Here is a 25853-nt window from a genome sequence, read left to right as displayed (position 1 = left end):
ATTTTTAGTGGCTGGGTATCTGCAGCTCTATTGAACCCCAGTATGCAAGAGCCTCGGATACAATTCTAGCTAATAAGCCCTTGGTCTACCATGACCTAGTAGGTTGCGACAGAGGCCATCTGGTAGTTCAGTACTCTTTGCAGCAGCTCTTGTCAAGCTTGACATACTTACTACACCTAACACACTGTTACCATAATCTGTATCTAAAAGATATTGTGTAAGATATCAGTGCAAAACTAATAACTCACTGATCATTAATATTCTTGCATGGTATAGGTACCGGGTGCATAGAAAGTTATGAATATGTGCTAGAGTTATGTGCTTGGCAAGCAATGCATAAGCCTACTCTGCCCTAATGGACCAGTGTATTTGTTTGCTTGACCAGCCTGGCCGTCAGACAGAGCCAATGAAGGTGCATTTATTCAAAAGGTAAACAAAACCATCAAGCTAACAAGGGGAGGAGGTAATGACTCAGTTATCACCAGTTGGGGAGGAATCAGCATGAAGTCTTCACCAGACAACATGGCATCTCTTTCTAGAAGGAGAAAAGGATCTTTATCTGAGAATACATTTCAATGGTTTACTGGACTATAGAGACAGGAAGTCTGAATCTCAAGTGATAAGTAATTTAATCAACTGACTATATACAATATTGCTGTATTATAATAAGTATATCAAGAAAGGTCTCATTAATCACCAGGGTGTCATTAACTTTCATATCATTGTGAAATGTAAGTATTAACACTACATGGAAGAGTTATGAATACTCATGGTTTAAAGTCTGTGACAAAAACAGGTTTTCTCCCAGACAGGAGGGAAGGCAGCTATCTACCTGTCACTGCTGAAATTAAGCAAGGTATGACCAAATATAACAAAAGCCCTATTTACATACTCCACAGTTAGGGAAGAACAACATGAGGTTATCCTGAGTCTGAGGACAAAACAGTGAGTTGGGGAAGCTATAAGGGGAGAACAAGATGCCATCTTCGCTTCCATCACTGGACAGATACAAAGGGACAGAGCTCTTGCAAGCTCAGAAAAATGGATCCTTCAACCAAGGGGGTTGAAGACTCTGGGAACTGCATATAGGTGAGAAACCTGCTTAGGCAAAGACCCTTCACTGAGAGAGACAAGGGGAACTAGCACCTTGTACTTCTGTGGAAGGTCTTGACTGAAAGTCTGCTGTGGCTGGAAAGGAAAAAAAGGTAAGTTCTACCTGGAACTAAGGTTGTAGCTTGTTGAATTAAGTCTTAGCCACTAGAAAGCATATTTTACTTTTCTTTGCTTGTAACCATTTTGACTTTATCCCTTATATTTGAACTCAACACCTCCTTTTTAATTAAATAAACTTGTTTTACCTCAGGGTTTCTTGAACAGAGGTCGCCGCTTCTGTAAGCCGCAGATCGCTGCTCCGGGCCAATGGGAGCTGCTGGAAGTGGTGCGGGCCGACAGACATACTAGCCACCGCTTCCAGCAACTCCCATTGGCCCAGAGCAGTGATCCACGGCCAGTGGGAGCCGTAATCGGCTGGACCTGCGGATGGGACAGGTAAGCACACTGGCCTAGCTCGCCAGGGTCTTTCCCTACAGAAGCGGTGACCCCTGTTTGAGAAACCCTGTTTTACCTTTTGGTCTAAAATCTAAATCAACCCCACAGTGTATTTGACTTGAAGTGATTATTAACTCCAGTTACAGCAACAAGCTCCTATGCTTTTGACTCTTCAGAGGAGCAATGGACCTTATTATGCCTCCAAATATTACAGGAGAGGGCTAGACATTTCAGCGCACATACTTTTGGGGAAATGAGGGCCTGAGGGTATGTTGGGGTCACCCTGCAAGTAGTAACCAAAGCTGGTGGAGACCACAGTGGGACTGTTGTGTTGTAGGCAGGCTGCTGGGGGCAGAGTACTGAACGGGCTGCAGAGCACACAGATATTCAGGGAACTGCATGTTTGCTGGCTGTTGGTGTGCACGCTGTGAACTGTAGCAGCAGAGCATTTATAGACTCATAGACTCTAGGACTGGAAGGGACCTCGAGAGGTCATCGAGTCCAGTCCCCTGCCCTCATGGCAGGACCAAATACTGTCTAGACCATCCCTGATAGACATTTATCTAACCTACTCTTAAATATCTCCAGAGATGGAGATTCCACAACTTCCCTAGGCAATCTATTCCAGTGTTTAACTACCCTGACAGTTAGGAACTTTTTCCTAATGTCCAACCTAAATCCTCCCTTGCTGCAGTTTAAGCCCATTGCTTCTTGTTCTATCATTGGAGGCTAAGGCACCTATGGTTACAGGGCAGAAGAAGACAACCTCTCATTGGCCTAAACCCCAAAATGTGACATAAGTATTATCAGATTTATCAGTTAGCTGCAAGACAAGTTAGTTCTTTGAGATTACAATTTTCAAGTTGGCTGCTTCTAAAATTAAATATGGATTTAGGAGCTAAACTTTAGGAATCCAGGCTTGAAATGTGTGGCTATAAAGAACTAGCTTGTCTCACAGCTAATGTATGAAATTGATTACACAATACTTACTACAGCATGATCTAGTGGTTAGAACACAGAACTAATAGTCAGGATTATATTTTAAGCTCTTCCATATTGACTGTAATCTTGGGCAAGTTGCATCATTTCTCCATGACTTGCTATTCCTAACTGCAAAATGGGAATAATACTCAAACATCTATGTCAAGCACTAGATAGCCTTGAAAGCTGTTCTGTGTATAACATATTATTACTGTCTCAATGGTTTTAGCTCCAAATAGCCTAATTAGGTAGATCAGAGGACAGCAAATCCAGTCTGTGTGCCACAAAAATGTTATAAACTTCTAATACCAGCTGCCATCTGATGATTTTGAAGGGCTTCACATATAATTGTTAAAGGAGCCTCACAGGATCCCTGTGAGGTAGTGAAATATTGTTATCCTAGGATGGGGAAACAGAAGCACAGCGAAGGATTTGTACAGCGTCATCCATGAATTAAATAGCAAAATCAACAAAATAATCCAAATCTCCTAACTCCTGGTCCTTGGTGTGAACCTCAAGGCTATGCCTATGTCTTCACCTTATTCTTCTTTCAAAGGCAGAAGAAATGCTGACCCTGAAATTCTTTAAAATTCACAATATTTTAATATCACAACATGCATATAGGAGTATCCACATTTCGCTCTTCTTCTTCAAGCTATCTTCCCTCCTGTTGCTCCATCTATTTTCCGCTATCTCTCTGACACCCTCCTGCTACCTTTTCTCCCCCTTCAGCTTCTGATTTCTAGTTGCTTCCTTTCTCAATCGGTTGCCCCCTCTCATACATTTCCTGCTCTGCATGAGGATGAAGCAATACAGGCGGCAGGGGGCTGATCGGAGGTATGTTCTTGTGCTAGGCCAGAGGATCTTGAGTTCAGGAAACTGCCAGCTTCCACTGTGGAAATATTTTAATTCATTCTCCTATATAAAATCTACAAACACGTTTGCAACGGGATCCTGGTAAGGAAGTTTGAACTACCACACAAGCTTCTGGATACATTAAAGCAAAACTTGAGTTTTCTTTACCAGAATATTACCCATCGGTCCAGTTTCACCTTCTCCATAGGTGGAAATGATGACATTGACACTTTCCACAATACGCTGGAAGGTCTGATAAAGTTCCTCTGGTTTTAGCTGTAACTCCAATAGAGCACGATCCATCTTGTTCATCATCAGTACTGGCTTGATACGCTCAGCAACTGCTTGACGCAGAACAGTTTCTGTCTGAACACACACCCCTAAGAGGAAAAAATGTCAATGGTTCAGATTCTTCAGTCTGCTAAGACCACTTTATACTATGTAAACTGGCCAGAGAATCCTAGCACAGAATTCCTTGTGTAGCCTCAGTGCTTTGTGCAATTGGCAGGGACAGGCTGACCTGAAGCTATTATTCCAGTCTATAAAATGGGATAGCAATTGTAAAACGCTGGGAGGAGACATGGGGAGTCTGAGCAGCAGCCTTGCACTCTGATGCTGGGTTGGATGATGGATTTCACTTCCTCAGCCATTCTGCACTTCACCCACAGAGTCTGAATGGTCAGATTCATCCCTCGTAACGTGAACAGGAGAACATGCTAGGGACTAAGACCCACCATCAATTCACTTTCAGTCTGTTTCCAATCTGAAACAGCCTTCAAAGCAAGAAGGTCAGTGCATTAAGTCACCCACCAGGTTTTTTTAACTGATGCAGCAAACTCTTTAATTAAAAGCACACTCACCTGAAACACAGTCAACAACTACAAGGGCACCATCAGTGACACGAAGAGCTGCTGTAACTTCGGAGGAGAAATCTACATGTCCAGGGGAGTCAATTAAATTAATAAGAAAACCTGAACCATCTTTGCACTCTTTGATAAAGGCCAAGTCATTGTCCGAGAGTTCATAGTATAGAGAGATTGCCCTACAAGAGAGAACATTTTATTTCAGTAATTTTAAACCTACATTATGTAGTTTCCTGCAGCTCCTCTTTAAAAAACACGATCATCATGTACATAAATTAAAGGAAAATGAAAGAGGAACTACTCAACATTATTTTAGGGCTCATAAAATTCTTGCTGTAAGGAATTTCATTTTTGATTCATGACCAACATAGCAGAATAGATGTCATGCTATAACACTATAGTCATGACCCAAATCATTTGCTCTACAGACTTATTTTCAAGCGGTTGACACTGCTGCACTGAGTCATATGTCACATGTTGAGATGCTATTCTCAGTCATCACAAATGGCCAGTTACTACTCACTGACCAGAGGTGGCAGAATCTTAGGCCTGGTCTGCACTAGAAGAGGGGGAGGGGAAGGCGAATAGATCTAAGTTATGCAACTTCAGCAACGTGAATAACGTAGCCGAAGTTGACGTACTTAGATCCACTCACCCATAGCGTCTTCACTGTGGTGAGTCGACTGCTGCTGCTCCCCCATCGACTCTGCCTGCGCCTTTCACGCTGGTGGAATACAGGAGTCGACGGAGAGTGCTCGGGGGTCAATTTATCATGTCTAGACTAGACGCGATAAATCATCCCCCACTGGATCGATCGCTGCCCACCGATCTGGCGGGTAGTATAGACATACCCTTACTCTACTGCAAATAATCCTGTTAAGATCAAAGGAACTACTCAGAGTAAGGTACTACTCATTATGAGTAAAATGGTCAGAATCTGGTCCAAAGCAAGTAGGAGAGACCACTATATGCCGTTTATAAGCTGAACCCTCATATCATCCATTTTACAGAAGAATTTGTTACAAAAATAACTCTAATATACTTAGCACTACCTACAATAAATAAATATATGGAGATATATCTATCTCATAGAACTGGAAGGGAGCCTGAAAGGTCATTGAGTCCAGCCCCCTGCCTTCACTAGCATGACCGAGTACTGATTTTGCCCCAGTTCCCTCAGCGGCCCCCTCAAGGACTGAACTCACAACCCTGGGTTTAGCAGGCCAATGCTCAAACCACTGAGCTATCCCTCTAAAATAATTTAAAAATGTTCATATTAGATTCTTAAAACTAAAAGCCATCACAGTATTTCAATTTAAATTCTAAGTGCATGAGTGAAGAAAAATGGCAAAAATTTAATACTTAAAAAGAATGAAATGTCAATTAGTGGATTTCATTTTAAATGTGTGCTTTTTCAAGTAACAATAGAAAATATTACATTAGAAGGGTGCACCCATAAGACTCCACTTTGATGATTTAGCGCTTTAAAAATAAAGATCATCACATCTATATGGAGGATATAATATCTATTCTCAATTCAAGAAGCATAGCTGCAGGATATATTGGCTCAAAAGAAACAAGTGGAAGAGCAAATAATTAACAAAGAAGATATCCCCATCTATCCTGTAAATTAAAGGTCCTGGCACTGATGTAGCAATGCTTTGATAGTTGAATTAATAAAATGAATATAGCACTAACATTTATATCTTCTGTAGGTAAGGAATTCTGAAAATAATAACTACTATGCTTTAAGTAAAGTATGGTGATACAATCTTCAGACAGCATGGTCTATTAACATTAATTCTATTAACAATAACATTGATTCATGTATGAATATTCTCATAAAAATCTGAGTGTGTGTGGGGTTGTGATGAGGCAGTTTTACAGTGTTGCATTACAAGATTCAGACAAAGGTTAAAAATAACTTGATGGCACTTACGTAGACTTGATTGTGATACATCTTTCTTGTTCATCTTTCCGCGTGTCTGTGAATCGTGTTTCACCAGCTTTGGCTGAAGCAATGATACCTGCTTTAGATACTAAAGAGTCCGTCAGTGTTGATTTGCCATGATCAACATGAGCAATCACAGACATGTTCCTGATATTGGACTTTTTGTCCATGATCGCTCGGATCTGGTCTACAGTGAAATTCACCTGAAGGGGGGAAAAGAACCAGTGCTATAGATGACTTCTATAGGATAAAAAAATAGTATTTTATACTTCAATGACATCTGAAGCAAATTACTTACACATTTCCCCTCATGAAAATTGCTTATTTTGTATTGTTAATTGTGACATTTGAAATCATCATCATTAGGCTTCAGAGTTAAAATACAAGAGAGCTGAATGGAGTAGTTCCTAACTCTCTGAGCTATTGTTACAGACGTCACTGCATTGAGAGATACTCAGTTCACATTTTTCAGATAAAACAACGAGGAGTCCTTGTGGCACCTTAGAGACTAACAAATTTATTTGGGCATAAGCTTTTGTGGGCTAAAACCCACTTCATCAGATGCATGAAGTGAAAAATACAGTAAGCAGTATATATATTACAGCACATGAAAAGATGGGAGTTCCCTTACCAAGTGGGGGAATTTTGCAGATAGTTTTTGTAACTATGAAGTCTAGAAACTTCATTTTAAAAATTATTTTGATTTCACAGCACAAACTGGCAACTTCTTAAAAAAAAATGTAGCAACTTGCTGAGGCAGCATAAGCTGGCCCAATGTGACCCCATCCTGTTTCCCACAAGTCAGGAGATAGAGAGTTTAGGTGGAACACATGTGTGGCTATAGATAACTAACAAAACAAAAGTATTATGAGATGTGCTCTTACTAATTAAACCCTTTCCTTCTATATTTGTAGATATCCTTACATGCATGTCATAGAAATCTAGGCCAGGCCTACACTAAGTCATTTTATTAATTTATGTAAATATTATATCTTTATTTCCTTTAACTTTATCATTGATTTTCTTAAAAACACACCTGGTTTGCTGCTCTCCTCATGTCAATACAATGCTTATATAAGTAGAAAGTTATTTCTTCTTCGAATGATTGCTCACACCCATTCCAGTTAGGTGTGCGTGCCGCGCGTGCACGTTCGTCGGAAACTTTTTACCCTAGCAACTCCAGTGGGCCGGCAGGTCGCCCCCTGGAGTGGCGCCGCCATGGCGCTCGATATATACCCCTGCCGGCCCACCCGCTCCTCAGTTCCTTCTTACCGCCGTGTCGGTCGTTGGAACTGTGGAGCGCGGCATTGCTGTCCTCCACGTCCCTAGCTCTCCTTGTTACTACCGTTATTACTACAGTTGTTAGTCGTTAAGTATAGTTAGTTAATTAGTTGTAGTGTAAATAGTATTTGTATATAGTTGTTCGCCGGTCTGGGCTGTAGCCCTTCCCGGCACCGGGCTCATGCCTGGTTCGCTGGGCTTTAAGCAGTGTGCGGCCTGTAAAAAGCCTATGCCAACCAGCGACCCTCACGACGCGTGTCTAAAGTGCCTGGGGGAATCGCACAGGTCGGACAAGTGCCGCATTTGCAAGGCTTTTAAGCCCAGGACAAAGAAGGAGAGAGACCAGAGACTCAGGACTCTCCTAATGGAAGCGGCACTTGACCCAGCAGCTTCACAGGCCGTGATCTCGATGCCGGCACCGGATCGCACCGGCACCGGAAAGACTCCCCGGCACCGACCTTCCCCGGCACCGGGTGCAGAAGCGAGACCATCAACGTCTGCTACTCCAGCCAGGCAGACCCGAATGGAGCGCCCGGCATCGACATCGGCCGCGGCGCTACCGGCACCGTCGACTCCGGGCCCGGTGGGTCCGTTGAGTCCGGTACCGCCAAGCTCCCCCATAAGATCTGGGGTTGAGCTATTGGTCCCATCCACTCCGGAGACCTTCGCCTCGGCACGGGACCTTATCGCCCTGACTGAGTCTACTCAGCCGCCACCCCCGGTACCTCCGGTGTGGGTAGCATCTAGGGGCAAGCCCATGATGACGGCACCGTCTCGGGACTCGCGCTCGCGATCGAGGTCCCGACGCCACGGTCGCTCGAGATCCCGCCGCCGCTCGCAGTCCCGGCACCGCTCCCCTCGGCGGTACCGGTCGCACTCGCGGCACCGATCGACCTCCAGACGGTCGCGGTCTGACTCCAGCCGTCGATACCGGCACCGTGACTCTAGGAGCCAGTCTCGCCGTCATTCACCGCGCCGGTCGACCTCCCGGCACCGAGCTGGTGGCAGGTCCCGGTCCCGGTCGACCTCCCGGCACCACGTCGGTGGCAGGTCCCGGTCCCGATCCCGGCACCGAAGCAGCGGCCGGTACCGATCCAGATCCCGGCACTGAGACAGAACCCGGTCCCGATCCCGGCGCCGCTATGACTCCCGGTACCGATCCCCGGCACCGAGAAGATCTTCGGTGCCGAACCGCGCAGACTCTTATCAGCCGCGGTCGGCCCCGCCATGGCCTTCTAGACAGCCGTCAGTGTTGTCTCAAGCGGACAGCGTGTATGCGCTGGGCACCGACAGACAGGCGGCATTATTTCAGGACCCTCCGCAACAGGACCAGGGTCCGCAGCAGTGGGGATTTTGGACACCCTGGGCGTACCATCAAGCCCAGGGCCCCCAACAGCTTCCTGCTAGGCCTGCAACGGCGGAGCACAGGGTGCCAGAGGCTTCGTTGTCTCGCCCCCCTCCCTCCCCTGATGGAGAGGAAGGATCGAAGCAGCAAGACCCTGGTCTTGCTCCTGAGACAGAGGCGAGGTCTGAGGGGGACCCCCCACTGGACACTTTCTTGCCAGGGGTCTCCTCATCCTCCTCCCCCGATGAAGCGGTGGCTGGCACTTCCTCCAGTAGCCCTCCTCCGCTAGATCTCAGGGCACACCAAGACCTCCTTAGGCGAGTAGCACAGAATCTGAGCTTGCAAGCCGAGGAGGTCTCTGAGATCGAGGACCCCATCGTCACCATCCTCTCATCCGATGCTCCCACCAGGGTCGCCCTACCCTTCATTAGGACGATCCAGGCCAACGCCAATACAATCTGGCAGTCACCGGCCTCCATCCCCCCTACGGCGAGGGGCGTCGAGAGGAAGTACATGGCCCCCTCCAAGGGCTACGAGTACCTCCACGTTCACCCGACACCGTGTTCCCTGGTGGTGCAGTCGGTGAACGAGAGGGAGCGCCACGGACAGGAAGCCCCAGCCCCCAAATCCAAGGAGGCCAGGCGTATGGACCTCCTCGGCCGCAAGGTCTATTCGGCTGGGGCCCTTCAGCTCAGGGTTTCAAATCAGCAAGCCCTTCTTAGCAGATATGCTTTTAACTCATGGGTGGCAGCGGACAAATTCAAAGAGCTGCTGCCACAGGAGGCCCGTCAAGAATTTGCGGCCATTCTGGACGAGGGCAAGAAGGTTGCACGAACCTCGTTGCAGGCCTCTTTGGACGCTGCAGACTCGGCTGCCCGCAACCTCGCCTCGGGGGTAACGATGCGCCGTATCTCCTGGCTTCAGGTCTCTGGCCTTCCACCGGAGCTCCAATACACCATCCAGGACCTCCCGTTCGAAGGCCAGGGCCTGTTTTCAGAAAAGACAGACCCCAGACTCAAAAGTCTTAAAGACAATCGGGTCATTATGCGCTCCCTCGGGATGCACACGCCAGGAACGCAGCGCAGACCCTTCCGGCCACAGCAGCAACAGCAGCGTAGGCCATACCCCCAGTTCCGCCAACGGCAGGACCTTAATAGGCGCCGTGGCAGGAATGGAAGGCGTAGACATTCGGGGAACCAAGGGGGGCAGAATCAAAGCTCCTCTAAGCCCCCGCCTGGGCCCAAGCCTTCGTTTTGAAGGTGCGCCCGAGGGCGCAGTAACAGTTTTCCCCACGGATCCTTCCCCCCCGTTTTCCAACCGCCTTTCGTTTTTCCTCCCGGCGTGGACCCAAATAACATCGGACCGCTGGGTCTTACGCACGGTGCAGATGGGATACCGCCTGCAGTTTATATCATTTCCTCCTTCCCGCCCCCCTTCCTCGTCCCTCTTCAGGGACCCCTCTCACGAGCAATTCCTTCGACAGGAGGTACAGACGCTCCTCAACAAAGGAGCTATAGAGGCGGTTCCGGAAAACGAGAAAGGCAAGGGGTTTTATTCCCGCTACTTTCTGATCCCCAAGGCCAAGGGAGGCCTCAGGCCTATCCTCGACCTGCGAGAGCTCAACAAATACCTAGTGAAGTTGAAGTTCCGCATGGTATCCCTGGGGACCATTATCCCATCCCTGGATCCGGGAGACTGGTACGCCGCCCTCGACATGCAGGACGCTTATTTTCACATTGCCATTTGGCCACACCACAGACGTTTCCTTCGATTCGTGGTGGGCCGCCTTCACTACCAATTTGCAGTCCTCCCATTTGGCCTTTCTACGGCTCCGAGGGTATTCACAAAATGCATGGCCGTCGTTGTGGCACATCTTCGGCGCAGTCGTATCCACGTGTTCCCTTACCTAGACGATTGGTTAATTCGGGGCACGTCGGAGCTACAGGTTTGCAGCCACGTCCGCAGGATCACCGGCCTGTTTGCTACCTTGGGCCTCATGATCAACGTAGACAAGTCCACCCTGCTCCCCACGCAGAGGGTGGAGTTCATCGGGGCCGTCCTGGACTCCACCGTGGCCAGGGCTCTTCTGCCGTTACCAAGGTTCCAGGCGTTGTCGGCGATCATTCAGCGATTGCGGGCAGCCCCCTTAACATCAATACGGACATGTCTAACCCTGTTAGGCCACATGGCAGCATGCACATTTGTGACCGGTTACGCCCGGCTCCGCATGAGGCCCCTCCAGTCGTGGCTCATCGCACATTACCGGTCGGCAAGACAACCACTAGACATGCTGATCACAATTCCCCAGGGGGTGTGGGATTCTCTCAGCTGGTGGTTAGACCAGTCCGTAGTGTGTGCGGGGCTCCCATTCCACCCGCCCCAGCCCTCGGTGTCCCTAACGACGGATGCCTCAGATCTCGGCTGGGGGGCCCACCTGGGATCCCTGAGAACACAAGGCCTGTGGTCCCCGCAGGAGGTGAAGCTGCACATCAACATGCGGGAGTTGAGAGCGGTCCGCCTTGCTTGTCAAACGTTCTGTCACCAGCTTCGGGGTCGTTGTGTCGCGGTGTTTACCGACAACACGACGACCATGTACTATATCAACAAGCAGGGCGGCACCAGATCCTCTCCCCTATGTCACGAGGCGATGCAACTCTGGGACTTTTGCGTAGCCCACTCCATTCACCTCACGGCTTCCTTTCTCCCCGGAGTACGGAACACGCTGGCGGACCGCCTGAGCAGATCCTTCCTTTCACACGAGTGGTCCCTTCGCCCGGACGTCGCCCTCTCGATCTTCCAGAGGTGGGGGTATCCCCGTGTGGACCTCTTCGCGTCCGGGGGGAACAGGAAATGCCAGGCGTTCTGCTCTTTTCAGGGCAGGGAACCCGGGTCTATAGCGGATGCCTTCCTTATTCCGTGGACGACCCACTTGTACTACGCGTTTCCCCCGTTCCCGCTGGTCCACAGGGTCCTTCTGAAGGTGCGCAGGGACAGGGCTCGCGTGATCATGGTAGCCCCGGCGTGGCCCAGGCAACATTGGTACCCCATGTTGCTGGACCTGGCCATAGCCGACCCAGTCCCCCTGCCCCTTCACCCGGACCTGATCACCCAGGAACACGGGACTCTCTGTCACCCGGACCTGCAGTCGCTGCACCTAGCGGCGTGGTTCCTGCGTGGCTGACCAGTTCTGAACTGCGCTGCTCCACCCCGGTACGGGAGGTACTCTTGGGCAGCAGGAAGCCTTCCACTAGAGCGACATACTTGGCCAAGTGGAAGCGTTTCTCCTGTTGGTGCGTGGAGAAAGGTCTCCGCCCAATGGAAGTTTCGGTGGCCAATATTTTAGACTATATTTGGTCCCTCAAACAACAGGGCCTGGCGATATCGTCCTTGCGGGTCCACCTGGCAGCTATCTCCACCTTTCACCCGGGCGGGGATGGCCGCTCCATTTTTTCTCACCCGACGGTGACTAGATTCCTGAAGGGGCTGGAACGTTTGTACCCTAACGTCCGACTCCCTGCTCCAACCTGGGATCTTAACCTGGTGTTGTCTCGGCTCATGGGGCCCCCCTTCGAGCCGTTAGCTACTTGCTCCCTACTCTATCTCTCTTGGAAGACTGCCTTTCTCGTAGCTATCACCTCAGCTAGACGGGTGTCACCTCAGCTATCACCTCAGCTAGACGGGTGTCGGAACTCCGGGCTCTCATGGTAGACCCCCCGTATACAGTCTTCCATAAGGATAAGGTGCAGCTGAGGCCACACCCTGCCTTTCTTCCCAAGGTGGTCTCAGCCTTCCACATCAACCAAGAGATATTCCTCCCGGTTTTTTTCCCGAAACCTCACTCTTCAGGCAGGGAGCAACAGCTCCACTCGCTTGATGTCCGTAGGGCTCTCGCGTTCTATGTGGAGAGGACCAGACCGTTCTGCAAATCCCCCCAGCTTTTCGTGGCAGTAGCGGACCGCATGAAGGGGCTTCCCATTTCTTCGCAGAGGTTATCCTCGTGGGTAACGTCCTGTATCAGGACCTGCTATGACTTGGCCCACGTCCCTACGGGCCGTGTGACTGCGCATTCTACCAGGGCGCAGGCGTCGTCGCTGGCTTTCCTCGCCCGTGTGCCCATCCAGGAAATCTGTCGGGCAGCGACCTGGTCATCGGTCCACACCTTTGCTTCCCACTACGCCCTGGTCCAGCAGTCAAGAGAGGATGCGGCCTTCGGATCTGCAGTGCTCCATGCCGCTACTTCTCGCTCCGACCCCACCGCCTAGGTATGGCTTGGGATTCACCTAACTGGAATGGATGTGAGCAATCACTCGAAGAAGAAAAGACGGTTACTCACCTTTGTAACTGTTGTTCTTCGAGATGTGTTGCTCACATCCATTCCACACCCGCCCTCCTTCCCCACTGTCGGAGTAGCCGGCAAGAAGGAACTGAGGAGCGGGTGGGCCGGCAGGGGTATATATCGAGCGCCATGGCGGCGCCACTCCAGGGGGCGACCTGCCGGCCCACTGGAGTTGCTAGGGTAAAAAGTTTCCGACGAACGTGCACGCGCGGCGCGCACACCTAACTGGAATGGATGTGAGCAACACATCTCGAAGAACAACAGTTACAAAGGTGAATAACCGTCTTTTCTACACATACACATGCAAACAATGTGCTGAATATTCCCATTTATCCAAAGGGCCTGGGAGACACCCAAAACTTTTGGCTAACTGGGCATTTAGATAAGCAGAAGTTCTAGTGACTAACGTGGGGATGCACCTGGATTCAGATAACCAGGATTTCCAGACAAAGGGAATTTGGATACCTACAATTATACTGTATTTGTTTTGATTATTTACTTTTTGAAATAAGGGTCAGAGTCACATTACCTGTTTAGGCCACATCTACACTACTTAACTTACAGCAGCACAGCTCTCCTGTCAACATAATAAAACCACCTAAACAAGAGGTAGTAGCTATGTTGGCAGGAGAAGCTCTGTGCACACAAGTGCTTATGCTGGCGAAACTGATGTTGCTTAGGGGGGAGTTTTTTTCACACCCCTGAATGATATAAGTTTTGCCTACATAAGTGGTAGTGTAGACATGGCCTTAAATTTTCTGTATTCTTTGCTTTAACACAGTTGCTTTCCATGCAGCTGTTTAGTTTTTCAATATTAGTTGTCAGTGTGAATAAAAGTATTACAGTTCACACACTTCTTCGCAGGACTGGATGTTCTCTAAAAGGTGTTAAAGCTGCTCCTATAATTTGAGTTACACTGATATCAGTGAGAAGGTTTGTACATTGCAGATTTGAAATGCCATGTATTTCCAACATCACTATTTATTTTACAGTAGCAACCGAAGGCCCAACCAGGAAGGGGGGGGAGGGGGCTTTGTATTAAGTGTTGTAAAAACATATAGGAAGATACAGTCCCTATCCCAAAGAGATCTGAAAAGACAAAACGGATGAAGGAGAAGCTCTTCAGGGCAGGGACTGTCTTTGTTATATATTTGTACAATGCGAAGCACAACTGAGCCCCAGTCCCTTATTGGGGCCTCAGATGCTACTGCAATGCAAATAATAATAATTAATAGTGGCACAGGAAAGGCATACAAGCAAAGTGACCCAGTTAATCCCACGCACGTGGAATGTCAGTTCTAAGGTTTGTCTGCTTTTTCATTTTTAATGTATTATTTATATTACTATTGCTTCTGGGGGAATGGTTGAAGGGGTAAAGAAGCGGGTACATAAATAGTAGAGGGAAACAGGGGAGTGGTAGAAGGGAAAGGAGATAAACACAACAGCAGAAGAGTGAAGTTAGGCAGGGTCAGGGTGGGATGAAGGGAACCAACAACCAATGGAAGTCGGGGAAAAACTTCCAGGGAAGTTGCTAATGTAGTTCCACTGAAGTCACTGAGTGGAGAAGCAGGCTCCCAGACATCAAGATTCAGAGCTGAGTGAATATTGGTGTCAGAAGACCTGGGAAGCTCCTCCTGGCTTCTGTTTCCTACGGGGAGGAAGAGACAGGGCCGTCCCTAGCCATTTCGGTGCCCAACGCAGCCCACTCCGCTTCCCTCACCCAGGCCCCAGCTGTGTAGTTTGGGGGAAGGGGGTTGGGGGAAGGGATCCCCCACTCACCAGCAGTGGCAGGAAATGGAGCAGCCCGGTCCCAGCCCGCTCTACTCCACCAGCTCCCAGCCGCGGCACTCTGCTTCCCGCCGCCAGTGAGTGCAAGGGGGCGATCCTTTCCCCAACCCAAGCAACATGACTGGGGCCGGGGCAAGGGAAGCGGAGTGGGTTGGGGCCGCATCTCTCTGCTTCCCACCACCAGTGAGTGTAGGGGGCGATCCTTTCCCCGCACTCACTGGCAGCGGGAAGCGGAGAGCCGTGGCTGGGAGCTGGCAGAGTAGAGCAGGCTGGGGCCGGGTTGCTCCACTTCCCACTGCTGCCAGTGAGTGTGGGGTCGCTGGGGCAAGAGGTGGAATGGGGGCAGGCTGAGGGCGGAGCGGGGGGGAAAGGTAAGAGGCAGGGCAGAGGGAGTTGTCCGGGTCCACACACACCCCTAGGGACAGCCATGCCCCTTGCATGGGGGGCCAGACGAGGGATAGGGCTGGTTGCTGGGGCTGGTGTTGCCGCCTATGCAGCACGCAGCTGCCCAGGGCACCATGAAATTTGGGACAATTTGGTGCCCCAAGTTTCATGGTGCCCTACGCAGCTGCATATGCCAAAGGACGGCCCTGGGAGGAGAGGCCACTGATCTAATAACCAGGGCAGATCCCTCTGTTTCAAGTGCGCGTGTCCGTAGAAGATGTAGAACATAAGAGAAGCGGAAAACCCTGACTTAAACTGGGTGGCCTTGGCTTGGGTTGGTGCTAGCTATTTTAGGAAAGGAGCCCCAAGGATCTAGAGATTTCCATAGTTTGTCCATTACAAGCTTTCTCACTACTGCTCAATATGTGATGGGGGTGAGAGGGAGGCTGCTGGGCATGATTCCCTGGGCAGGCCCCTCTGAGTCCTTCTAAAATTTGCAGTGAAGACTAGCTTCTCATACACATAAACCTAATAATGTATTCTTCGGCTTATCATTGCAATCAGTGATAGTAATGCATTTATGATAATATAATCACAACTGATTACATTCTCATTTTCTTAAAATTGGCCTAGGAAGGATTTTAGAAAACAAAGAAATTAAAATTGTTCCTTTTTTGCTTACAATGTATAAAGGTAGCCTGCAGCAGGGTTACACTGGCAAAATCAACAAACTTGGAGTAAATCTGGCCCTAAACTTCAGCTATATAAGTCAAACCAACAAAGTTAGATATACAGGACAGGAAGAGGGACTTGTAAATCAGCAGCATAAAGTAGAAATTACAAGCGCAGATGAGAATACCCAGTAATAAAGTCTAGAGGGAGAAAAGAAAGGAGCAGAAGACAGAACCACTCTGTAGGGTTCACATAGAGAGCTTTTGCAGGACAATCTACCTGAGGGGTCTCAAAGTCCCAACCCGTGGGCCATCTGCAGCCCGAGAACTTCCACACTGCAGCCCACGGAAACTTTTTTTAAAATTTCTTTCATCCAGCCCTCATGGCTGCCGGACAAAAGAGGAGTGGGAGGAGGGTGGGCAAGAGAGATTCACATGCCCCTCCCTGAAACATTGCTCCATCCTGCTGCTCCTGGGACCCTCCCAGGGGTTGCACTCAGCAACGTGTCATTCACCTTGGGCAGCTCAGCACCCTGCAAGTGGTTCCCTATTCCTGCTGTTGCCAGCAGAGCGACAGAGGAGAGACCCATACAGCCATGCTGCCGGCTGTCTGCTGCAGGTGCCGCCCCTGCAGCTCCCATTGGCTGGGGGGAGAGGGACAGAGATACAGTAACTCCTTACTTAATGTTGTAGTTATGTTCCTGAAAAATGCGACTTTAAGTGAAACGATGTTAAGCGAATCCAATTTCCTCATAAGAATTAATGTAAATGAGGGGGTTAGGTTCCAGGGATATTTTTTTCACCAGACAAAAGACTGTATTACTTACACACACACACACACACACACACACACACACACACACACACACACACACACACACACACACACACACACACACACACACACACACACACACACACACACACACACACACAGTATACGTTTTAAACAAACAATTTAATACTGGTACACAGCGAGATGATTGTGAACTTGGTTGAGGTGGAGGCCCTCAAGGGTAAACTCTCTCACTCTGCAAGGCAGCAGGAAGGGAGGGAGTATGTGCGTGACAGAGATATGTGCATTTCCCCTTTAAGTACGCTGCCTTGTTAATTAGTTCAGCTTGCTGAGAACGTGGCTACACTCAAAACTTCAAAGCGTTCCTGCAGCAGCGCTTTGAAGTGCGATCGCGGCGCCAGTGCTGGGAGAGCTCTCTCCCAGCGCTGCAGGTACTCCACCTCCATGAGGGGATTAGCTTACAGCACTGGGAGCCATGCTCCCAGCGCTGGGGCACTGTTTACACTTGCGCTTTACAGCGCTGTAACTTGCTGCGCTCAGGGGGGTGTTTTTTCACAACCCCTGAGCAAAAAAGTTGTAGTGCTGTAAAGTGCCAGTGTAGCCATAGCCTGAGACGGCAGCTGCTGCAAGCTCCCTCCGTCCTGAGCCCTGGTATGTCCCCCCTGCTCTATGGAAGATGGGGTAAGCAGGGTCAGGGGGGAGGGGGACACCCTGACATTAGCCCCCCTCTTCCTTCCGTCCCCCCCCCAGCAAGTAGGAGTCTCGGGGAGCAGCTCCAAGGCAGAGGGCAGGAGCAGCACATGGCAGTGGAGGGAGGGACACAGCTGAACTGCAGGCAGCTGCTGCACAGGGAACTTAGGGGAGCGTGGAGCTGATAGGGGGGCAGCCGGTCCACCATGGTTACTAGCCCCCATCAGCTAGCTGCAATGGGCTGCTCTTCCTGCAAGCAGTAGACAAAGCAGGCAGCTGCCAAACGATGTTAGAAGGGAGCATTGCACAACTTTAAACGAGCATGTTCCCTAACTGATCAGCAACGTAATAACGAAACAATGTTAACCGGGATGACTTTACGTGAGGAGTTACTGTACCATCACTAGTCACCGGGCAGAGTGAGCCATGGAGGCAGAGTCACTAGTCGCTGGGCAGTCAGCCAGAGTGGCACGAGGCCAAGAGAGCGAGGGAAAAGGACGGGAAACAGGCTGGGAGGTGGCATGAATACCATCTTCAGTGACATTATTGGCCCACTGGGAGGATTTGAGGACTGGCACTGGCCCTAAGGTAAATTGAGCTTGAGACCCCTGATCTACATAATAGTTTGCAGACAGTTTAAACTATGGCATGTCTAGATGGTTTAGGAGACAAACATTCCTTTCACTATCTCCAGAGGATCAAAGAATTCTGTAACTAAATGTTTATTTCCAAATATGCCCATCTGTTATAATTACAGCTTTAAAAAGAGACTTAACATACAACTACAAACATCCTGTATAAGCTTCTATAAATGTTCCGGATATGAGAGAGGCAGAGACACCAACTTCTCCAGTTCCCAGGGAGTGCTCGACCCCCACTCTGCCCCAGGCCCTGTCCTCACTCCATCCCTTTCCCCATCTCTGACCCGCCTCTTACCACCCCGCCCCAACCACTCCCCCTGCCTCTTCCCGCCCCAGCCTCTCCTCCCAGCACCTCCTGCACAGATGAGCAGTTGACTGCAGTGGGCAGGAGGCGCTAGTAGGCACTGGAAGGAGCTGATTGGCAGGTATGCCAGCTGGGGGGGAAAAGGGGAGGTTCTGATCTGCGGAGCTGATCTGCACCCACTATTGTCAGCACCTATGGGCACAGGAACAATAAATGCAGCTGAAGTGAAAGTACATTTGTGGTCAAATGACTATCAGTAATAATCTGTTTACTTTGTGGATGTTATTTTCCAAACATAAAAAATTCCAACTTCTTCAAGGCATGCTTAAGCAAAATGGATTACAGAAGTCTGAAATATATTAAGTCAACACAGTTACCTTTATTAACCAAGTCTGTAATCTTTCATCAAAAAGCAGTATTTTCTATAAAACCAAGTTGACTGATATTAATTATGCCATCCTTTAATTCTTTATTGATTTTGTCACAGATCACTCTTTTCACGATATTTTCATGATATTCAGGATCATGGCCAGGCTAACTGGCCCAGAGTTACCCAGGTTATCCTGTTTATCATTTTGAAATATTGGTACAACATTAGTTTTTTATTTCCAGTTGTCTGGAACTTCCCCAGTGTTCCAATATATGTTGAATATCAACATTAATGGTTCAGATGGCATTAATATGGGGGGGGGGGGGAACTGGGGTTGGTAATGTCCATTTAACATTGTCTGTTCAACCTTTGACCTGTATACTTGCCTTACAAAAGAAGAAAAATAATAATTACATCATCTTTTAAAATTAATCCTTGTAACAGTTTAAAACTGCCTTTTTTTAGCTAGTTGTAATTCATTGTTAAATATGATTGTTTTTGTCCACGTTTTTGTCAACTTGTTTTCTAAGGCAATGCATTTTGAGAGCAGACAAGAACTCAGTGAGTTAAGGCCTAAAGAGCTCAGTTTAATGGTTAATGTTAACTTTTACATCCCGTAATTTTTAGCACATACATCTAGCTAATGCATTTATCCCACAATCCACAAGTCAAACTGCCTCCCAAAAGCCCCAACTAAAATCTTACTTAACTGTAAAAATCTCTAAAACCACCCCTTGACAAATTCTATGTTACAGCAAAGTATTCCCCATACAAAAATTTTTGGCATTAAGAAAACTGGAAATATGGATACAGCATAAAAAGTGTTAGTCTTTATATTCAATTAATTTAAAGGATTTTGATTTACATTAAAACAAAGCTGCTGCTGAATTTCCAGTATGCTGCACCAGAAAAGAATTCTGCCACAAAACACAGGTCCAGCTTGCCACAGAGTAGATGAGGCTTAATAGTATGGAGACAGGGCAAGCGAAAAAGCAATCCAAAAATTTAGAGTATTTTTCTCCCTTCCACAAGTAAAATACAGCAGCTTTTCAACAAAACCCACAAATTTTACAGCCACAACTGTGAAAACAGAATCACTCCTGGACAATTACATGACATCATCTTGGCAGGATATCCTGCGGCAGTGCTTCTCACCAGCTCTCAGCAGCACCAGGACAGAGGAGAACAAACCTACCTTCCCCCATAACAAGCTTCCCCCCCTTCTCTTGGAAGTGTTTAAATCCCCACTGTAAGGCAAGGAGGAATAACCCGCAACCCAGTTTCAAGTCAGGAACAGACAGCGATATAAAGTATATATTGTACAAACCCCATCTAAACTTATTGCTGATGGAGACACAAGTAAGGGACGTAAAAGTTGTACATCTTGTCAGAAACACTCCCCTTCAAAAAGTTGCAGAAATAGAAGGACTGAACTGAGAGATCCTAACATTAAAGAAAAGAGCAAAATTGTGATGGCATTTATTTATCATAGAACCAGGCTCATTACAGACTGATCCCTACAATAAAAATATTCAGCAGAGATGAGATGCATTATTAACAGCTAGTGCTATTTAAAGTAACAGGGCTGGCTTGCCAACAAAATAAACACAAATAAATTACAAAACAGAACAACCCAGCAGAGTCTCCAATTTCCTAGGAAAACCCAGATGATCTGACTCAGGCACAACAGGTCTGAGCAGGTGTAACACAGGATGTGTACTGACACACACAGACCCCTTTCAGAGCTCGTCTGAAGTGGTGTGGTACCTTTTCCCTCCCATACCCGTCTGTGTTTCTACCTCTCTCTACCTGCGCCGGGGTAAGGACACAAACAGCTCCCGCTCCCAATTCCTTCCGGCCATTATTTAACTCCAGAACCATATGGGAACTTGCGGCTCAAGGGAGGACGGGCAACATGTACAACGCAAAACAAAGTCCTAGCAGGGGTCATGATCTCCAGCACCCCCCTAAAAACAGAGCCGCATTTCTCTCACGCGCCTGCCATCTTTATGGGAACAACAGGGATTGTCGGGGGATCAGAAAGAGACCCTGGAAGTGAGGTGGAGCAATGCCACCCAGGGCTGGTGCAAGGATGTTTCACGCCCTAGGCGAAACTTCCACCTTGCGCCCTCCCCAGTCCCCAAGCCCGTGCCTTGAGCCCCCCCTCCCCCCGGAGGCAGCTCCCCACCCTCTGCCCTGAGGCAGCCCCCCCCAGCTGACCCCTGCTCCACCTCCACCCTGAGCACACCATCGCTGTTTGCTTCTCCCCCTCCCAGGCTTGCAAAACCGAAGCCTGGAAGGCAAGAGAAGTGAAGCAACTCACCCCTGCTCCGCCTCCTCCCCCAGCACACAGTCCCGGCTTCACTTCTCCCCCCTCCCAGCCTTGAGGCACCAATCAGCTCAGGCACCGCAAGCCTGGGAGGCGTGAAGCAGCCGGGGTGTGCTTGGGGAGGAAGTGGGGCAGGGAGCTCCGCTGCGTGCTGCACCCCCCTTGCTGCAGGCAGCCCTCCCTGCCCCCGTCCCAGCTCCCTCCGCCTAAATGCCGGAGTAACGTCACTTTGAGCAACCCTCCCGTTTTCCAACTAGCTTCAGTTTCTGCCACATAAGGAAACCATCTGTGCTCCTGCTCAGGAATTGCTGCCGCCTGGTCCAGGAGGTTGCAAATCGGGAGGGATGGAGTTTGTGGTCGAAAACACTCACGATCCGCTTCCTCCGCCTGCCGGCGGCGACCAGGGCGGCCGAAGATCCGGCTGGCGGGGTCGCTGCCAAAGAAAATGCCGCCCCCCAAATCCCAGTGCGGTCACCTCCATGGTCGCGCCGGCCCTGATGGCACCGTATAAACGGCCCCAAAGCGGAGTTAGGGGCAGTTCGGAGCACTGTGACTCCGCCACAAGCCGCAGTAAGGCTCAGGGCCGCTGTTTGGGAAGGTCCCCGCCCCCAGGGCGCCCACCCCGCCGTGAGGCTCCGGCAGCCCCGGGGCGGGCTCTCCGGGGGGCTAGTCCCGCTCGGGACCCCGGCCCGCGGCAGACCCGCGGCCCCCGGCCAGACCCGCCGCGGGCTCAGGGACAGTGCGGGGAAAATGGCCTCGCCCAGCCGCGGCCGCACTCTCCTCCCGCCCTGGGGCAGGCGGGGGGCGCTGCCGCGGCGGAGCGGCCCGGCTCGGGGGGGCGCGGCGGGCCGCCCCCGGGGGCTGTGGGGCCCTTGCTCCCCGGGGCCACTCACCATGGCGGCTGATGGCTCCGGATGCTGCCGCTGCGCTTCAGCAGCCTCAGTCCCAGCCCAGACTGAGCCAGGAGGAGACGGGCGCGGAGCAGGGAGAGTCGGGATGGGACGGTACAGCCGCGCCCGCCTCCCCCGCGGGTCCGACTGGGGGCTGCTCCGGACGGGCGGTGCCAGCTGCTCCCGCACCCAGCTCCAGCGGCCACGGAACCAGAAGTGCTGAGGGTGCGGGGGGTTAGTTCGGTTCAGTGGGTTCAGCGCCCCACCCTCCTGCCTGGTACTCAGCAATTCCACCTAGCCCCGGTTCCCCACCCGTGCCAGCTTCCCGCAGGGCCCACCTTCCCCCAGTCCCCCCCCCGTCCCCTTGTATGCCAGCTCCCCCGATACCCAACTATTCCACCCTCCGCCTGCCCGTCCCATGCCAGCTTCCCGCAGGATCCACCTTCCCCCCGTCCCCCCGTCCCCTCCCATGCCAGCTCCCCCGATACCCAACTATTCCACCCTCCGCCTGCCCGTCCCATGCCAGCTCTCCCTGATACCCAGCTATTCCACCCTCCTCCTGCCCGTCCCATGCCAGCTTCCCGCAGGATCCACCTTCCCCCAGTCCCCCCATCCCCTCCCATGCCCGCTCCCCCGATACCCAACTATTCCACCCTCCCTCTGTTCCCCTCCCATGCCAGGTCCCCCTGATACCCAACTATTCCACCCTCCGCCTGCCCGTCCCATGCCAGCTTCCCGCAGGATCCACCTTCCCCCAGTCCTCCCCCCGTCCCCTTGTATGCCAGGTCCCCCTGATACCCAACTATTCCACCCTCCGCCTGCCCGTCCCATGCCAGCTTCCCGCAGGATCCACTTTCCCCCAGTCCCCCCGTCCCCTCCCATGCCCGCTCCCTCGATACCCAACTATTCCACCCTCCCCCTGCCCCTCCCATGCCAGCTCCCCCGATACCCAACTATTCCACTCTCCCCCTGCCCCTCCCATGCCAGCTCCCCCGATACCCAACTATTCCACCCTCCCCCTGCCCGTCCCATGCCAGCTCCCCCGATACCCAACTATTCCACCCTCCCCCTGCCCGTCCCATGCCAGCTCCCCCGATACCCAACTATTCCACCCTCCCCCTGCCCCCTCCCATGCCAGCTCCCCCAATACCCAGCTATTCCACCCTCCCCCTGCCCGTCCCATGCCAGCTCCCCCGATACCCAACTATTCCACCCTCCCCCTGCCCGTCCCATGCCAGCTCCCCCTGATATCCAGCTATTTCTGGAGGGGAAGGGGGCATGGTTTGCTGTGGTGAAAAGTGGACAGACCGGACCCTTCCACTTTCAGAAAGTGGGAGGGTCATGGCTCTCTGTCCCTCCACCTATTCCGGCACCGCTGCCCCACTCTCCCCCCCGCACTCAGTATGAGCTTCCTTCCACCCACTCCATTGCCACCTTACCCCCACCTCCCAGCTCTTCCAGCTTACCCTGTGCCACTGTGACAAAACATACACCCCTTTAGTCATATCCTACCCACTACTGTAATAATCTTTGTACAAAGTACACGTTGTAAGGTGTCATTTGAAAACTCATCATTTGCTTATCAGTATAATCCTGTTACAATATGTGTGGCAACATTGTGTGTGAAGTTATAAGACTTCTCTGTGCGGTGTTATTAACACGTTCCAAACGGGTTGGCAAGCAGATCTGTCTCAAACAAGGAAATGTGTGTTCTGCTTAATTTGAATGTAAGCAGTAAACAGAGTCATCAAGCAGGAAGGGAAACAAAGGAAAGTTCAAACAAGTGAGAAAAAAGTAGCAGGGAACATCCTTCCATGTAGACTTTTTGTCTCCAGGTACCCAGAAGGAAATGTTCTTCAGGTGGGGGGACAAACACCCCAAGGTGCCTCTCCCCCTCATCGATTTGCTGCACCTGGAGAGACAAAGGAAGCAGCCATTGAACTGCGGAAGGGATCCTGACCTAAGAAGTTTGGAGCATGAGAGCATGTGGTGAGGAAACTTTGCTTTGAATTTAACATAGTTTGTTGAGTTAGGTACCAGCAGTGTTTTATATTTATTTTTCTTGTAACCATTTCTGACTTTTATGCCCCACTGCTTGTACATACTCAAACTCTATCTGTTTGCAGTTAATAAACTTATTGTATTGTTTTATCTAATCCAGTGTGTTTATACTGAAGTGCCAGGAAAGCTCTATTTGGGATAGCAAATTGTGTGCATATTATTCCTTTTAAAAAAATAATGGACCTAGTATAACCTGTACTGTCCAGGAGAAGGCTGGGCAATACAGGACATACATTGCTTGGAGGAAAGTGTAAGACTGGGGTGTGTTGAGGTCATTCTGCAGTATGAGCCAGGCTGGTAAGAGCCCAGAGTGTAACCCAAGTGTGGCTGGCAGTTACACACAGACACTCAGGATGTGGGTTCCATGCTGTTATGCTATTTGTGAGTAGCCCAAGTGGGAACTACTTTAGCAAGGCATTGTAAGGCACCCAAGGTTGCAGGGCAGAGGTGACACAGCTGCTCATTAGTTTGGATTGTACCCAGGTATGTCACAGCCAGCGTCTTGTGCCAGTTTTTCCCCCCAGAACCCAGCTATTCCCCCCCCCAACTACCCAACTATTCCCCCATGCCACCAATACTGTTTTAAAAGTGTTCTGTGGAGTTATTTATATTATGGTAGCACCTATGTACCTCAGTCAGGAACCAAGACTGCATTGTGATAGGGGCTGTACAAGCAATAGAACCAAAATAGTCCCTTGCCCCCAAAGACCTTGCAGTCTTAAGTAGGTTAGAGCAGTGGTCCCCAACCTTTTGTGGCCAGTAGCACATTCATGTTTTCAGAAGAGTGTGGTGGACGCCAACAATTTTTCAAGGCTTATTTTGTATTTGTACATTAAATAATACCAAAAACCCCATCATATTTAATATTACATAATATATGAATCCAGAGAGAAGCCGCGAGGACAGAGAACACTGGTGCCCGCAGCCCCAGAGTACTCTGTCCCCAGCAGGCATGGGGCCCCAGCACCTGCCGGGGACCGAGAACACCGGTGCCCACAGCCTGCAGCTCCAGAGTTCTCTGTCCCCCGGGGCTGCAGCTTCTCTCCCCTGCTGGGCACTAGGCAGGCCCAGCACCTGCTGGGAACAGAGAACACCATTCCCACAGCCTCAGTTCTCTGTCCCCAGCAGTCGCAGGGCCGTGGCTTCTCTCCCCTGCTAGGCACTAGACGGGCTCACATAAATGCCCCGGCAGGCGCCATGGCGCCCACAGGCACCATGTTGAAGACCACTGGATTAGAGTCTTGCAACTTCAGTTGCCTATAAGGGGAATTTCAGAAACAACATTTATTTTGTATATCAGTAGCATGCCAGTGCAGTTTCAGCTCTTGGAGAAGTATGAGTTGACCGTCATGGCACAACCTGCAGGGAGAGTTAAAAACATTATTTTGATATTTTCAGGATCAAAGCAATAAACTATGGTGGTATAAGGTTTTGTATAAAATGTTGGTGGCACAGTGGTAGATTTGATTGTTTGCTTGCTTTAAACAGATATTTAGACTCTAGCTGTCATAGCCATTAGTTATGGAACTTACTTTAAAATTATTAACTTAACAGTTTCCCTTTAAATACAAAGAAAACATTCTGTTCCTTTGGAACTTTTTCTTTTCTTAAAGATATCTAAGTAAGAGTAGCACTGTCACCATGCCTCCATGGGTCACCACTGAGAATACCAAATTCAGGACACGCTGCTGGGAAAAAGGACAGATGCCCCAGAACTGGTGGTTATTCTTCCATGAGATGTACCAAATCAGCAACAAAGGTAAACATCT

General features: G+C 50.0%; 1 protein-coding gene across 2 annotated transcripts in view; it reads right to left on the bottom strand.

Moving 5' to 3' along the window:
* The window catches only part of LOC127046950 (elongation factor 2-like), a 45002-nt gene extending 22953 nt beyond the window's left edge, over window positions 1-22049 (bottom strand). Inside the window, exons 1-4 of one of the 2 annotated variants that reach the window (XM_050944668.1) lie at window positions 22027-22049; window positions 6187-6401; window positions 4245-4426; window positions 3553-3764 (exon numbers count right to left, since the gene is read on the bottom strand). In XM_050944668.1, the coding sequence (XP_050800625.1) occupies window positions 3553-3764; window positions 4245-4426; window positions 6187-6401; window positions 22027-22029 (612 nt within the window). In that variant the 5' untranslated portion in view covers window positions 22030-22049. Of the gene's footprint in view, window positions 1-3552; window positions 3765-4244; window positions 4427-6186; window positions 6402-20613; window positions 20807-22026 lie in introns of those variants that run through there. The other variant, XM_050944666.1, reaches the window with a different exon arrangement.
* Window positions 22050-25853: the final 3804 nt, after the last annotated feature.

This window comes from Gopherus flavomarginatus, chromosome 3, assembly GCF_025201925.1.
Source record: "Gopherus flavomarginatus isolate rGopFla2 chromosome 3, rGopFla2.mat.asm, whole genome shotgun sequence".
NCBI classification, from domain to species: domain Eukaryota; kingdom Metazoa; phylum Chordata; order Testudines; family Testudinidae; genus Gopherus; species Gopherus flavomarginatus.
The sequence above is the reverse complement of the archived record's forward strand: the minus strand, read 5'-3'. Positions and strand labels throughout refer to the sequence as shown.